The 16,420-nt window shown below is 59.3% G+C and overlaps 1 protein-coding gene across 3 annotated transcripts; it reads left to right on the top strand.

Moving 5' to 3' along the window:
* The first annotated feature begins 51 nt into the window (after window positions 1-51).
* Window positions 52-16,308, top strand: SELENON (selenoprotein N). Of its 3 annotated transcripts, XM_033840709.2 has the most exons (12): window positions 52-269; window positions 889-1,006; window positions 4,159-4,292; window positions 7,005-7,217; window positions 7,434-7,558; window positions 8,122-8,259; window positions 9,851-9,932; window positions 10,322-10,510; window positions 10,876-10,981; window positions 12,079-12,191; window positions 12,285-12,386; window positions 13,861-16,308. In XM_033840709.2, exons 1-12 carry the CDS (start codon window positions 87-89, stop codon window positions 14,029-14,031), a joined length of 1,674 nt encoding a protein of 557 aa, XP_033696600.1. In that variant the 5' UTR covers window positions 52-86; the 3' UTR covers window positions 14,032-16,308. The 3 variants fall into 3 exon arrangements, with proteins under 3 accessions (XP_033696600.1, XP_033696594.1, XP_073650043.1); XM_033840703.2 differs by lacking the exon at window positions 52-269 and having other exon boundaries at window positions 393-1,006; XM_073793942.1 differs by lacking the exons at window positions 52-269; window positions 12,285-12,386 and having other exon boundaries at window positions 393-1,006.
* Window positions 16,309-16,420: the final 112 nt, after the last annotated feature.

Genomic DNA, 16,420 nt, shown 5'->3' with positions numbered 1-16,420 from the left:
AGGCCCGCCCCCTGCCCCGCCCGCGCCCGCGCCGCCGCGGGTCAGCGTCCCCGGCCACCCGTCCGGAGCCGCCGCGAGCAGCCGCCATGGGCCGGGCCCGGCCGGGCGAGTGCGAGCCGTCCAGCCCCGGACCCGCCGCGCCGCCTGCGGCCCCGCCGCGCCGCACCCGCGCCCTGGCGCTGCTCGGAGCGCTCCTCGCCGCCGCCGCCGCTGCCGCCGCCGCCCGGGCCTTCGCTCGCCACGCCGAGGCCCAGGCGGCCGCGCGGCAGGTCCGAGCCGGCGGGGAGGGCGCGGCGGCCGGGAGACTCGGGTGGGCCGGGGCAGCGGTGGGGCTCGCAGAGGCACCGGGCTCCGAGGGGCGGGGGTCGGGTGGGGGCCGGAGGGCCGGGAAGGCGGCAGGGAAGTGATAGGAAAACGGGGCTCCAGGGGTCGGGCAGACTTGGAAGGACTGATGGGGGAGATGAGAGGACTGGCCCAGTGTGAGGCAGGAGCTGGGACAGGCTGCAGGGGGACAGTGCAGACAAAGCGTAGAGCAAAGGTGGGACCCGAGCATCTGGACTGACCGGCAGTGCTGGGACGGTGGGGAGGGGAGACCGGAGAGGACAATGGGTGGACCAAGAGGGTGACACGAGATGGGCGGGATGGGCCCAGATAGAAAGGGGGCACTTAGAGAGTGGACAGTGGATGAAGGCTCAGCGTGAAGCAGGGACCAGGAGGGATGGGAAGGGGGACTGGGGCCCTGGGGCGTGCAGAGGTGGCGTTTGGACAGATGGGCTGGGAGATGGGCTGAGAGAACCCAGGAGGTTGTGGCGGGAGCAGCTCCCTCCGCCCGTTTGGGATGCCAGTTGGGTGTACAACTGCTCAGCCCAGCCACCTCCTCCCGAGCAGGACTCGGCGCTGAAAGCCCTGGGGACAGAAGGCCTCTTCCTCTTTTCCTCTCTGGACACTGACGGGGACATGTACCTCAGCCCTGAGGAGTTCAAGCCCATTGCTGAGAAGCTGACAGGTACCGGGAGAGGCTGGGGACTAGGCAGGAGGGAGCCGGGGCACCGCCCTGGACTTCTTGGTCTGTGTCTTCTGTGTCTGCCCTGAACAGAAGGGCTGCCTGGAGTAGGGGGAGGATGGTGCGTCCTGGCAGCCCTGGGGTCCTCCCAGCTCTGACACTTTCCGGCTGGTGGTTTGGGCGAGCTGCTTCAACATGGGCACCCACACATACTCGCACACCCAAGCCTGTTCTCCTCACGTGTGACTAAAACTAGTTAACATTCCCTGACCACCTTCTCAGGACCAGACATGGCTTTAAGCGCCTCCTGTGAGTCATCTCTTTAATCATCACAGTGCCTGTGAGACGGACACTGTCCTGATCCTCACGTGCATAGTTTAGGAGACGGAGGCGCAGGAAGGGTCTCCAGCCTGCGCAGGCTGGAAAGGTGCAGAGCCAGGATTAGGGGCCTTCTGTCTTCAGGTCCTGCACCGGCTCATTTGAAGCTTAGAGAAAAATGTCTGCAAAGTGCCCACCATGCAGTAGGTAGTCAATAGACGGGAGCCATTACCATTACTGCTCAATATTAAACTTCTCGGGAGCTGTCAGATTCCTATCCCACCTTGTTACCCATTGTTGCCTGGTTGTAATCAGTGATTTTTATTGTAAAGATGAGGGGCCGAAGCATTCTAATGAATTATAAAATGCCTCTCTCACTGCTCCATCACCACCCTAACCTCTGTGTCCATATCTTGGGACGTTTCTTGAACTTATGAACTTGGGCATCTACTTGTTACCCAAATTGCCTGGTGTAAGTAGGTCAATAGATGGGAAAGACTAGAAAGAGACACGGGCTGCTCTCAGGCAGGTAAGCGCCAAAGGACCGTGATGGGCTTTCTGTGTCTCAGGATGGGTCAGGTAGGTCAGCCACGTGCTGACCCGCTGGCCTTTGGTCACTGCCGGAGGAGGAGGGTCAGATGAAAAATGCTAATTTGCTGGAGCGGTGTGTCAGTGCCTCCCAGGGGCGGTCAGTACTGTCATGAAAGCAGATGGGCAGATACACAGCTCAGCCCTGTGTGGATTTGCTTTGACTTCTTATTTTGCACACCCTTCTCCGAGCAGCCACACAGCCACCTCCTTGTCCTTTTTTATGGCCAGAGAGCAAGAGTTCCCTCACGATGACGTGTTGGCCAAGCTTGCTGGGCTTGCGGGTGCTTTTAATTTTTTCACGCAAATCTTTTTCTCCATCAGGGGGAAAAGAGTCTCTCCCTCAGTTACCTCCTAGGCCACTGTGAGTGCAAAACGGGACCAAGTTTCTGGGAGAACAAAAAACAAAACCAGAGAAACACCAAATCTAAGCAGGAAGTAGAGGCAAAGAGTCCTCTCTAGTTGGTACAGTTGTGTGCGTTTAACTTTCTGCTTTATACCTTAAAAGTTTTACAAGTTGTCAGTAGTGAGCAAATTTTACTTGTAAGTCAGGAAATAAACCTTTTTATTAAAAAACCAAAGAGCCATAAAATGCTGGGCGTCATTCATAATTACCTGTGACAACAGTTACGTAATTGGATAAGCAAGCCAGCCGGTATAACGCTGCACATTCCCGTTGTTCCCTTCCCCGGAGGTTTCCAGGTTGCTGTTCTGAAATTTTGTTGCCTTGACTTACAAATGCGGAAGTAGCCATGGTTCTTAAGAACAGGGCTTTGCATCCGGAGCCACTGGGGAGCGTTCATCGGGAGCACGTTTTCCAGATTCTAGCCCCTGAAGACTCTGACTCAGTAGGTCTGAGGGGGGTCCTGGGCATCGGTAGTTTAAAAAGGCATCCTGGTGATTCTGATGCTTCCTGGTTAAGAATGCACCCATTTTAATGCACCCATTCAGTCTGTCAGTCCAGCCTGTCAACAAATGCCAGGCGTGGTCTCTACCAGCAAGAGAGCAGTTGTAACAGGACCCACCCATGCTTCGTCCCATTATCTGTGTCGTGGGACCCTGCCCTGCTGTTAGGCACCCCTTCTGCAGTAGGCATCATGCCTCCCTTAAAGCCTTCATCGTGACTCCCTCCACCCTTGAAAGACTACAGACTTGGCAGGTCTCTGAGCAGGAAGAGATCTGACAAATCAAGTTCAGCCACTGCCAGTCCAGCCCCTCGTACTGATGGGGAAATGGGCCACCCAGGAAACAGGGAGAAGCAGGTGTCCTCACTTCTGGACCAGTGCTCTTTCTGGGACACCAAAGATGACCTGATTCCATGTCCCCTGACCTCTCTGAGCAGCCTTTGCTCTCCATGAGACCCTCATGACGGGACAGGCACGGGAGCATGGGCTCCATCTCTAATGTGGGAAAACCGGAGAGGATGAGTGATTTGCCCCAAATTGTCCAGGAAATGGAGCCAACCTCACCCCCGAGCTGGGCTGAGGGAAGGGGGACAGTGAGAATGGCCTTTCTGCAGCCAGCCTGGCCTGGTGGAAAGAGCACACATTAGAGTCAGAATTAGGTTTGAGCCCTAGCCCTGTGGATCCCCAACCATGAAACCACCGGTAATAGCAATACAGCTGACATTTATTACGGGTTTACTCTGTACCAGGCCTGGATTATCTCATTTAATCCTCATAACAAGCCACTGGGCCGACCATCACACAAGCTGGTGAGGAGTGGGGCTAGGATTTGAACCCAGGTCGTCTGGTTCCTAAGCCTTTGAGGAAACTTTTGAGATCTTAATGCCCCCGCAAGAAGGTTGTGGTTGATCGTAGGTTTAGAGTAAAACAGGCCTGGATTTGAATCCTGATTCACACACTACCTAGCTGTGTGTCCTTGGGGAAGTGACTTCACCTCTCTGAGCCCCCAGTTTCTCATTTGTAAAATGGAATTGATAATACTGCCTTCACAGGGTTACTGTGAAACTAAAATGTGATATACATTGGAGAAAATGTGTATGTGTGGTATACCATGTGGTATACATATGTACACATTATATATCATACATATACAATTTGTGTATGTTTGATAAACGATGTGATCTATATTGTTACTTTGTTGATTGTTACCTGTTACAGCCCCACCCCCACCCCCATCCCTGCCAGGCCCGGCTCCCTTAATCACTGGCCAGTGTGGACATCCTGAGAGAAGTGAGGCCCTGCCATCTAAGGCAGGACCCCTCTCCAGCGACCTGTATCTCACAGGGTCAACTCCTTCGGCCAGCTATGAGGAGGAGGACCTGCCCCCTGACCCCAGCGAGGAGACACTCACCATAGAAGCCCGTTTCCAGCCTCTGCTGCCAGAGTCCATGACCAAGAGCAAAGATGGGTTCCTAGGGGTAAGTTGGGGCAGGGGGTCCCCCACAGGCGGAACCAGAGACAGAGGGACCATCTGTGTGTGCTCACCTCCTGAGAATGGGTCTGTGCTCTGCTCGTCTTTCCTTCTTTCTGTCTTTCCTCCCATCTTTTATCAGCACCCTCTGTGCACCCAGTGCGCCAGGCCCTGGGGGTCCAGAAGTGGGTGCGATGCTGTCCCTGCTGTCCAGGCACACAGTCTGGTAGGGGAGGTAGGAGGGATAGGCATGAGCCTCTGACCCAGAGTGGGGATCTGGGTGGCCTCCTGGAGGGAATGACATTTGACAGTGACTGCAGGGGACGAGGCCTCAGCCCGCTGTCAGCAGGGGTGGGAGAAGGATCCGGCTGGAGGAAACAGCAAGTGCAGAGACCGAGCGGATGCAGCCGCAGCCCTTGTAATCATTACTTGCTGCAAGTCAGTCTTTCCCCCCAGGCTGTGAGTTTCCTCAGGGCAAGGCCGGTGACTCACACATTTGTGCCTCCCCAGGCCCCTAGCACAGTGCCTGGAGCCTGACAGGTGCTCCATTGAGCCCCGATGAACCCGGACCTGAGGTTCAACCCCTGGCAACGGCTGTAGGGTGGGGATGACCCTGACAGTGCCATCCTAACCCGCCCTGTGGTTAGGACCCGAGGCCCTGTGGACAGGGTCTCAATCCCTCCCAGGCCCTGCCTGCCTTTCCCGCTGTCTCCCCTGCGCTCTCCTCTCAGCTTTGCGCTACTCCAGATGTCCGGGCTTTCTTCCAGCTGAGAGCCTTCTCATATGCTGGTCCCTCAGCCAGGAACAACCTTCCCTCTTTGCCTCACTCACAGCCACTCAGCTTTTACAGCTCAGCTGAACTGTCATTTCAGCAGGAGATGCCAGGCAGGCCACTGAGGGCAGAGAGAAGGGGTGGCTGGACCCAGGGCACGGGGGACACGTGCGGGGGCATCCTGGTCAGTGGGGCTGGAAGAGAAGTTGCCAGATGGCAAAGGGCCTCAGCTGCCTAACTTTGGCCTCCGTTCTGCAGCAGCAAAATACCATAGCAGATTTTGAAAGAGGAGAATTCTCTCATCAGATCTGGGCTCTCCAAACTGGCAGCTGGGGAGAAAAGGGAGGCAAGAAGACCAGTTCCCAGGAGGGAGGGGGAGACAGGTGGGGGGAGGCCATGGTGATGGAGAGGAAAGGCAGCCCGGGGGATGCTGGGAAAGGAAGAAAGTTAGGGTGTGGCTACTAATGGAAAGGGAGGGAGGGGGAGTTGAGGTGACTCGGGCTTCTGGCTGGTGGCCAGGTGCATGGGGCCCATTGCCCGATGGGGGTTGGAGGTCTGGTAGGGAGGGTATGAGGTCAGTTTGGACTGTTGAAGTTGAGTTCCCTGAGAGATGTCCAGGGGGAGAGTCCAGTAAGATCTGGGTGGAGAAAGGCCTGGCATTGATGGGCTGAAGTGATGTCTGAGCAGATGAGTCCCTCCTACAGGGCAGAGAGAACAGGGTGGGGCAGGTGCAGGGGGCCCACCTGCACGTACAGGGGAGATGGGTCCGGAGCAGCACCCCAGCCCTGCGTCCCTAGCTCAGCCCCCTTTTGTGGGCTGCTCCGCTAGGAACTCGCCAACCTGTGAACAGGACGCAGCAGGCGGGCAGGCTCTGCCTGGCCCTGCAAGCCAGCCCCGCTTTGAGAACTTGCCTGTGAAACCCCTCTCCTCCCACCTCAGCTTCCCACTGAGCCCGGGTCCCATCACCAGGGAGGTCAAAGGTGGGGCAGCTCCCTGGTGGCTGAGCACCCTGAGGGGTGCCAGGCACTCACTGTCCTGGCGGCCACTGATGGTGGCCCAGAAAGGCAGGGAGGAGCTACTGAAGGTGCAGCTTTGACCAGGGGACCTGCATGCCCCAAGGTTCCGCCTCTGCTCCAGGCAGATGTGCAGAGAGGCCTGCAGAGCGTCTGACCCTCATTCTCTCCCACCCTTCAGCTCAGCAGATAGCAGTGGGGTGGATTACTGATGAGGAAATGGCTCAGGGAAGGCCTTTTGCCAGGGGTGCCCAGCCAGCGTGGCCCAGGCTATAATTGAAGCAGGGTGCTCTCTGGGGGTGCCCTTCCTTCCCCTTCTCTGTGGTCTCATCCTGCTCTTGGCCCTAGAGGTTTCACCCAAAGGTGGCTGCCACCTCCCTCCGCAGACTTAACTCCAAACCTAAACTCTGACTCGTCAGCGGGACATCAGCTGCAGGGAGGAGACTTGGTGGGGGGATTAGAGAGCAGAAAGCAAGGCCAGTGGACGGGGAGAGGAAGCCCAGGGCAGGGCGGGGCACCCAGGGTTGGTCTGCTGGCAGACCAGACAAGAGGCAGGCAGGACTGTGTGAGGCCCGGGACCTGGGCTTGGAGAGGGAGGGAAGAGGCCGTGAGAAGCCCCCTCACAGAGCCCCCTGTTCCAGTCCTGGGGGGCCCCTCCAGCTGCCTCTGCTTCCCTGCCCTCGAGCGAGCTGTTCCGGCCTGGGCTGGACCTGAGGGGCCGCAGGGGCACGGCTTCTCTGGGCAAGGGGCCGGGGAAGGTGAGATGAGCCTCAGCTCTGGCAGGAGAGTGCCAGGCTCGTGGCCGTGAGCAGGCAGGAGCCTCCCGGGTCCCTCTGCTTCCTGGGCTTGTGGGTTGGCTCAGGGCTCGAGGAGACCTCCGCACACGCCTGGGACGTTCTCAGTGCCCCAGAGCTTCGACTTTCCTCTGCCCCAGGTCTCCCGCCTGGCCCTGTCCGGCCTCCGCAACTGGACGACCGCAGCCTCGCCAAGCGCGGTGTTTGCCGCCCGCCACTTCCGGCCCTTTCTTCCCCCTCGGGGCCACGCGGAGCTAGGCGAGCCCTGGTGGATCATCCCCAGTGAGCTGAGCGTCTTCACCGGCTATCTGTCCAACAACCGCTTCTACCCACCGCCCCCCAAGGGCAAGGAGGTGAGGGTAGCCCGTGGCAAGCCCCGGGGCCCTGACCCCCAGCCCCAGCACGGCCCCTCCCCATCGGCAGCTGGACCCCCGGGGCCACGCCTACCCCACCTGCTCTCTGGCCTGCCTCTGGCCCCGCCCCCACCTGGGCCCCAGGTCCAGAGCTGACCCTCACCCAGGGGAGCTGGGCCCAGCAAGCCAGCCCAGGTCCCACTGCCCTCCCCCCAGGTCATCATCCACCGGCTCCTGAGCATGTTCCACCCTCGGCCCTTCGTGAAGACCCGCTTTGCCCCTCAGGGGGCCGTCGCCTGCCTGACCGCCACCAGCGACTTCTACTACACCGTGATGTTCCGGTGAGGGGTCCTGGCAGCCCCATCCTTGCCTCCCACCTGGGCCTGGGACTCCAGGGAAGCACAGATGGGTTGAGCACCAGGAGGCAGGGCCTGACTCAAAGCCCCCAGCTCCACCACTTACCACCCTGTGGTCCCAGGCAAGCAGCCTTGGCTCTCTGAGCCTCACTTTCCTCATTGTGCATCAGGGCGGTGGTGACTTCCTCCAGGAGGAAGAGAAAAGGTGTTGAATGTGCTTAGCATGGGGTTGTTGGCCATGATTGTCATCCACACAGAAGGGGGTGCGTAAGAGCTGTGACACCAGGCCACACACACCCTGGAGGGCTCAGAGGAGACTTGGGCAAGGCTTCCGGGGAAGGCAGCACGTGAACTGGGCCCTGAAGGATGGGCAGCACTTGGAGGGCGTCCCTTCTGCCTGCCCCACACACGTCTTCCTCCCCAGTCCAGCCCTTTGCCCCGCACAGAGTCTGGCCAAGAGTTCCAGGCTTTGGGGCAGAAGTGAGAGGGCAGGTGGGCAGGCTCTGCTCAGCAGGGAACCTGCTCCCAGCCGGGCCCTTTCCCTCCAGCATCCACGCGGAGTTCCAGCTCAGCGAGCCGCCCGACTTCCCCTTCTGGTTCTCACCCGGCCAGTTCACGGGCCACATCATCCTCTCCAAAGACGCCACCCACGTCCGTGACTTCCGGCTCTTCGTGCCCAACCACAGGTGAGAGCCTTGGCCCCGGCCCCGGCACCCTGCTCCTGTTTGCCCCCCCCCCAGCTCCAGGAGCTCAGATGCAGGGGCCCAGAGGCCCCCGCAGTCTCTCCCCAGAGCTACTTCTCTTGGGAGGGGCCTAGAGCTGACCCAGGAGGAGGTAGCTTGAGGTGGGCTGAAGGGGGTCATTCCATCGTCTGATAGGTGCGTCCCAGGTGCTCTGTGGGCCTGGCCTCCCAGCTCAGTGCTGGGACCCAACGCAGCGGCCGACAGCCCCTCCCTGAAGATGGAACTGCCCCCCACACCCGCCCCATACTGTTGACAGACCTCCAACAGACCCGTAACCACAGCCTGCTCACGCCACCCTAGGCGAAGGCCAGCAGGTGGGGAGGGACCCAGCTGGTCAGGGTCCAGGAAGGCCTCCCAAAGGAAGGGACGTCTATGCAGCGACCTGGGGGCTGAGGAAAGTTTAGCCAGGCAGAGGGAAGGGCACATACAAAGGCCTAAGCAGCAGGCCCTCCACGCCTGCAGTTGCTACCACAGACCCTGGGGGGCCAGGGGGCGGCTCCTGGGAGGGCTCAATGCCAGTCACCTGCCTGCTTGCCTGCCTGACCGCTCAGGGGCGGCCTCTTGGCAGGGAAGCAGGGGACGCAGAGAGTCTTTCCAGATTCCTCCCTGATAGCACGCAGCCGCTTAGTGAACCTGAGTGACTCTGTGCAGGGACAAGACCTGGGCTGAGAGATGAGGGGCCCAGAGCGAAGTCTCAGCCGTGGCACCCGTGGCTGTGGGCAAGGCCCTGGACCCCTCCAGGCCTCAGTTTCCTCATCTGCTAGATGGGAGGCTGGCTCCTGGCCAGGAGTGAGGGGGTCATTGGGACAGCCTGGGAAGAGAAAGTTGCCCCCAGGACCAGGAGCGGTTTCCTCTCAGTCCCCCGAGGGAGGGAGCATCCTGGGCCCACGGGGAAAATGAGGAGGAAGGACGAGCTCTCCTCCTCCTTCCTCGCTCATCGGGCAAGCCCCTGTGCTGCAGGGGCTCAGCCCAGGGTTGGAGGTGGGGTCCTGGACTGAATGAAACAGAAGGAGGGGGCAACTGCTCCTGGGCCTGTGTCTCAGGCCTAGACCACGAGACCGCTGACCGGCTCTGAGGGCACCCAGCTCACCCTGACTGCTTCACCTGCCCAAGGTGGTTGGTTGTCTGTCCTGGGGCGCCCCCATGTGGCGGATCTGCAGGTTGCACATGCTCAGGCCAGACTTCCCGCTGGGGGAGGCACTGATGAGTGCTGCCTCAAAGAGTCATGGATCGTGGACAGTGCATGAGCCATGGGTATGGAAGCCCTTCGTGAACTGTAAAGGGCTGGGCCAGTGGAGGGTGGTATGGTCACAGTGCCTTCCAAAGAGGCGGCCTGGGGAGAGGAAAGGGCCCAGGCTCTGCCGTCAGAACTTCAGTGGCTCTGGGACCTTGGGTTCACCCTGCCAAGTCTCAGCATCCTCATCTATAAAATAGGGTCAGCTGCATGCTTTCAGTGAGATAAAGTCCGACATCTGGTTAATGGGCCTTGATGACGGTGGTGTTCTGCCCTGGCCACCCTCTCGCCTGTCCCCAGGTCTCTGAATGTGGACATGGAGTGGCTGTACGGGGCCAGCGAGAGCAGCAACATGGAGGTGGACATCGGCTACATACCCCAGGTGAGTGCACAGGGGGTCCCTACCCAGGTAGGAAGGTGGGGCTCAGCCTGGCTGCAGGGAGGCCCAGCTGGCTAGGAGCCTTGGGGCAGTGAAAGACAGAGTTCCTGCAGGCTGAAGCCACTGTCCCCAAAGCAGGATCCTAGGAAGCCACCTGTTCTTCCTAGCCAGCATCTGCCATGGGTCCTCAGATGGCTTCACACTGGCTGGACACTGGCTCTGTCCTGGACTCACTGCACAGCCTTGACCAGGCCCTTCCCTTCCCTGGGCCTGTCTCCCCACCTCTGCAATGAGTGGCGTATCTTTGAGGGTCTCTCGGGGCCCCTGGAGGACTCAGGCCCCTCGCTGAGACGTCCCTCAGTGACATCATCCCTCACTGACCTCTGGCCTAGATGGAGCTGGAGGCCACGGGCCCCTCAGTGCCCTCTGTGATCCTGGACGAGGATGGCAACATGATCGACAGCCGCCTGCCCTCAGGGGAGCCCCTCCAGTTTGTGTTTGAGGAGATCACGTGGCAGCAGGAGCTGAGCTGGGAGGAGGCCGCCCGGCGCCTGGAGGTGGCCATGTACCCCTTCAAGAAGGTGAGGCCAGACGGGGTAAGGGGCGGGGTTGGGATCCCTGGGGCTGGGTCCGGAGCTGTGGGAGCAGCGGGTGGGCACTGGGCGTGGGATGCCGTGCAGGGCTTGCTGCTGAGGCTGCCTCCCTGTGGGGCCCAGCCTGGGCCGGGGAGCCTCCCCTTTGCCCTTTAGAACTTGGAGGAGGCATCCCCTGGCTCAGCATCACCCCTTCACACAGACACACAGACACACACTGCAAACATACATGCATATGTACACGCACACGTATATACACTACAGACACACACTACATGCACATCACACACTCAGCCCCTGAATGGGACCCTGGCGGCACACGATAGCTTCTCTCTGTCTCGACTTGGCCCCAGGTCACCTACCTGCCGTTCACCAAGGCCTTTGAGCGAGCCAAGGCCGAGAACAAGCTGGTGCACTCAGTCCTGCTGTGGGGGGCCCTGGACGACCAGTCCTGCTGAGGTGAGGGAGACCCTTCCAGTCTGAGGGGAGAAAGGGGGGCAGACTTCATACCTTGTGGGTGCAGGAGGCCCTGAGACCAATGGCGCTCTCCTGTGTCAGTATGAGGGACTCAGGGACGACATGGGGTGGGGTGTGGGGTGAGGGCTCGCAGGCTTCTGCGCTAAGCCCAGAGGAAGCTGCTGGACACAATAGAAAGAGCCCAGCTCAGCCATTTTCAGCCTGGAGACCTTGGCCAAGTAACTCCTTCCCTGAGCCTCAGTTTTCTCAGCAGTAAGAGGGTAATGTACTTACCTCCCAGAGTTGTGAAAACAGACGTGAAAGTGCCTGTACTCTGTGCAGTGTTTCACACGAGTGAGAGAAGGTAGTGCCAGAGCCTGGGCTGCATTCACTTATTCAGAAAATTCAACGAAGACCCACTGGTGCAAAGTTCTTTGGGTGCCTGACATTGGGTACAAAGATGAGCAAACAATGGCCCTGCCCACATGCAGCCAATCGACAAACATCCTGGGCACCTCCCGTGCCGAGCCATAGGCTAGGTGTTGGGCACCTTGCACTGAGGAAGTCAGAATCAGCCCCAGTTCTCAGGGAGCACACAGTGTGTGCAGAAGGCAGACGGTGAATGAACAAGTACAAGCGTGGTGAATTTACACAAGGCATGGTCCTGAGTGGCACGAGAGTGTGTAACGGGGGGTGGCGGGGTCAGGGGAGGCTTCTTTAGAGAAAGTGACATATAACCTGAGACTTCGAAGGCTGAGGAGGATGAGTTTTCCAAGTGACAGAGGAAGTGTTTTAGGTAGAAGAATTGTCTGTGCAAAGGCCCTGGGACACAGGTTAGTGGATTTAAGAAGCTGTCACTGTCGAGAAGCCCCTGGGCCAGGCAGACCCCCAGCCAAGTCTCAGCCCAGGATGCCAGTATGTTACTGAAGTTAGTTACAGCTGCCATTTATTCCTCACCTCCTCTGTGGTAGATGCTTTGAATCTGTTTTTTCACCTGGCTGCACTGACCGTTCTACAGTTGATGAGGTTTACTGCTGGTAGAAAACCCAGTGAGACATGCAGGGTGCCTCACCCACCTGGCCTTCCCTCTCCCGGAACAGGTTCAGGGCGGACTCTCCGGGAAACTGTCCTGGAAAGTTCGCCCATCCTCACCCTCCTCAACGAGAGCTTCATCAGCACCTGGTCCCTAGTGAAGGAACTGGAGGACCTGCAGGTGAGTGGCAGGCGGGCAGGAAGAGCCCCATGGCAGCCCCTGGGACAGTGCTGGGAGCCGAGGTGTCAGGAGTGTGCCCAACTGTCCCCATAGAACAACCAGGAGAACCCATCCCACCAGAAGCTGGCCAGCCTGCACCTGGAGAAGTACAGCTTCCCCGTGGAGATGATGATCTGCCTGCCCAATGGCACCGTGGTAGGTCCCCCACCACTCATCCCTGGCCCCGGGCCAGGCACCACGGGGCAGAGGAAGTGGCAAACAAGGGGCACGGCTTACAGACCTCATCAGGCTCCAGGTCTGGCTCTACCACTTCCTGGCTGGTGTCTTAGCCAGTCCGAGCCTCAGTTATCCCCTGATGTCCCCTCGGCCTGCCTCGTGCAGGTGTCGGGACGCTCCCTCAGAAAGGGAACCTCAACAGCACTTTGGGCACCTGGCAGCAGTGGGCGTGGTCTAGCAGCAGAGCGGACAGGAACGTGACCTGGAAGGGAAGGCTCACCTCAGACCATTGCAGCCAGTCCTGGGATGGAAGGGAGGGAGGGACGGACAGGCCTCGTGACAGGCAGAGAGGACCTGGGGATGCCCCAGGCTGAGCCAGGCTTCAAGACCCTCTCTCTCCCTAAGGGCCCCTTACACAGCATTCACGTCGTTGCGTTGGGTTCTCACGGGAGCTTTGGGAGATAGATGAGCACGAATGCTGATCTCACAAACAAGGAAACTGAGGCTCAGAAAGGTTCAGAGACTTGGCAAAAGCTGCATAATTAAGAAGTACAGCTGCCGGGAATTCCCTGCGGTCCAGCGGTTAAGACTTGGCGCCTTCACTGCTGCGGGCCTGGGTTCAGTCCCTGGTGGGGGAATTAAGATTCCACAAGCCGTGTAGCGCAGCCAAAAAAAAAAGAAAGAAAGAAAGAAAAAAAAAAAAGAAATGGAGCTGACTTGCCAAACAGGCGCCCGCCTGTGAGCCTCAGCGTCACCCGCTCTTCTGAGCAGAGCTGCCCCTTATCCTTTAAGTCCCAAGGGGTGGTCAGTGTGGGACTGAGGGATGGAAGCGGTGGGGAGCAGTGCAGGAGCAAGAGCTGGGGCTGGCCTGGAATGGGGGCGTCCGGTGAGGGCTTGGTGGCGAGGAGGAGGGTGCCAGCCAAGGGCCTTCTGTCTGAAGTTCAGAAGAGGAAAGGTCCGGGGGAGCCGGCCAGCTCGCACCCGTCCACAGGCGCCCATTGTGGTGGACTTGGCCCAGCCAGGGGTGGCGAAGCTGGGCGGACAGGACTCTGCCTGGGCTGCGGGTGGCCTGTGCTCTCCCACCCGCTCGATTTGTTTGTTCGTTTACCGGGCACCTGCCCTTAAGGTGCCCCTACCTGGAACGGGAGGCAGATGGGGACACAGGCGTGTGGGCGTTTCGGCAGAAGTGAGTGCGGAGTTCAGGGCTTCTGGGAACAGAGGAGAGAGGTCATGGGGCGCGGAGGCAGGGTAGGGAAAGGTGATGCCGGAAGGCATTAGGTTTCACCTGGTGGGCGAGGTGTGGAGCCCTGGAGTCAGAGGGCCCTGTGAGCAGAGGAGGAGGGGGAACGGGTAGCCCCTGCCGTCCGCCATCAGCCTCAGCGAGAACAGTTGAGGCCGCGGGGGCACTGAGCCCGGCTGGGCCCCCGCTCTCCTCACCCCACCCTTCTCCCAGGTCCACCACATCAACGCCAACTACTTCTTGGACATCACCTCTGTGAAGCCTGAGGACATCGAGAACAATGTCTTCAGCTTCTCATCCACCTTTGAAGACCCGTCCACAGCCACCTACATGCAGTTCCTGAAGGAGGGCCTCCGGCGCGGCCTGCCCCTCCTCCAGGCCTAGTGCGCCTGCTGGGCAGTGAAAAGCCTACTGGACGGGGAGCTGGACAGGCCCCTCTGCCCCGGAGCCAGAGCGGCCCTCGCACATTTCACCTTCCACCCCTCAGGCTGCCCGTGGGGTGCGGCCATCCGAGCTTTGCCTCAGTGAAGGGGGGACAGGGGGTCCTTGGCTGACCAGGTGGATGAACCTCGAGCTCCAGCTGCCACCATCAGCCTTTTACTACCCACCTGGCTCCGGAAGCCGCTTGGGACCCCAGAAGAGGGCCCGGGGTCATCTCCCTGGACCTCACTCACTCAGGCACATAGTCCCGGCCCTTGCAGGGCGAGTAGTAGGGAAGAGTGGGTGCTAGGAAGACAGGGCCACCCCTCTCCTTACCTTCACCCCGTCCCAAAGGAAACATCAAGAAGCCCTGGCCTGAGGGTGTGGGCAGGCTGCCAGGGAAGCGCTCCTGTTTCTCTGGCGCCTTCTTCCTCGCATAGCCCTGACCTCCTGTGCTTGGTGTCCCCAGTGGAGTCAGTCTCAGCTGGAGACAGCCTTCTGGAAGCTCTGGGTAGGACCCTCCTTCAGAAGCGGAAATCGTACTGTACCCCTGCTGCTCCCCAGACCACTCAATCCAGCCTAACAAGAGGACCCCCCCGCCTATTTCAGGACTTACTGGAAGCCAGCTCTCTAGGGAGGTTTACCACGAAGTAAGCTTCTGCCCTTGGCAAGGAGTCCGCTGAGGCCCAGGGCCATGGCACCCCTACCGCCTACCCCAGCACAGGCCACGGCGGGACTGCAGGAGCCAGCGTCCCTGTAACACCTCCTGCCCCTCAGACCTCCGCTCCACGGAAGTGTATCCCAGTCAGAGAACACAGCGTCCCCCAGAGCTGGCACTGTCCCAGCCATCAGGCAGCCCAGACCAGCCCGTCCACCACTGGGTGGCCACTGACTCTCCTTGGCCTCTCTTAGGGCCTTGGTCCACATCCTGAGCCACTGACCACAGCCAGTCTCTTTTTTATACACGCAGGAAAAGTGTTTTTATGTGAACTTTCTCACAGTTTATATGTATTTTTGATAGCCCCGGCCCTGAGGAGAAAGGAGGGGGCAGTGGTACCCCCCAGCAACTGCCCCATGATGGCTGGATCTGAAAGCCTAGGTGGATCCAGCTTGATGTCTTTGCAGTTGCTGCTGTGGGAAGAAACACCCCTCTCTTCCTTCTCCTCTTCCAACTGTTTAAAAATAGTCCTCAGAGGGTCAGTATACCCCCTGCTCTATCCTTGTCCTCTGCTCAGGCCCGTGAGGGGCCCTTGGGCTTTCCTAAAGCCCCCTCCGCCGCCCACCCCTGCCCTCGCTTATGCCCCCTCCGCCACCCCACAGGGGGACTCCCTCCTGATCCTGGAAGAGGAAGGCAGGCAAACATTTCCTCAGATGCGCTCCCAGGCCTCCCACCTGTCACTGGAGCTTCCACACTGAGTCTTCCTCACAGACTGTCATGTTCTCAGTGTTGTATCAAGTATCGTAATAATGGCCAGTTACCAAGAGCTTTCTCTACCTAAAGCACTTGGTTAAGGTCACGTGCATTTCCTCATTTAATCCTCACAACAGACGTGAGGCAGATATTAACCATTCCCATTTTGCAGATGAAGGAATTGGGTCTCAGGAAAGTGAAGTGACTTGCCCGAGGTCACTCAGTGGTAGGGTTGAGATTCAGCCTGTGTCTTGATGTTGGAGTGTTTTGTCTTGCACTACACATGCCATCCCCCACCCCGTCCCCTCTCTCCCCTGTCTGTTTTCACTGAGGTGGGAAACAAAGCCTTTCAAACCAGAATGTCTTATTCCTCTCTGTTCTCCAGAGCAAATGAGGCGTGAGCCAACAAGCTCAGCCCAGTTCTTTGTGTCCCTTCTGGAAGGCGGTGCTTCCATGCGGCTTACAGGGAGGGAGGGCACCGAGCCTGTCTCAGTGCTTCCAGGCACGGGTGGCAGTAGCCTGTCCCATGAGCCACCCAGTGTCAGCAGGCTCAGCCCTCCCACCTAGCAGGCTTTTCCCCTCACTCTGGTCTGGGAAGGCCGGCAGCGTGATGAGCGACCCGTACCCTGTGAAAGGTAAAGCATGCTTGGGCTTTCTGCATCCTCACCTGATGCCTCTGCCTCACCCCCCCACCTGAGCCCTGAGGCTCATGGTGGGGGAGGGCCCCAGCTGCCCTCTTTTGTCACCCCTCTGCCACTTCCCTCCCCTGTCCCCAGTGTGTCCTATAATAAAATTGGAGATTAGGGTGGTTCTAAGTGCCTTTCCTTTGAGCTGGATGTTCAGTTCTGTCCTCGGTCTCATTCCTCTGCCGGGATTGGCTTGGCAGGTGGGCAAGGGAGCATGGCTGGAATGCCTTTGGGGACTATCTTATTTGTCACCAGA

This window comes from Tursiops truncatus, chromosome 1, assembly GCF_011762595.2.
Source record: "Tursiops truncatus isolate mTurTru1 chromosome 1, mTurTru1.mat.Y, whole genome shotgun sequence".
Classification (NCBI taxonomy): domain Eukaryota; kingdom Metazoa; phylum Chordata; class Mammalia; order Artiodactyla; family Delphinidae; genus Tursiops; species Tursiops truncatus.
This window is presented reverse-complemented; position numbering and strand designations above follow the sequence as displayed.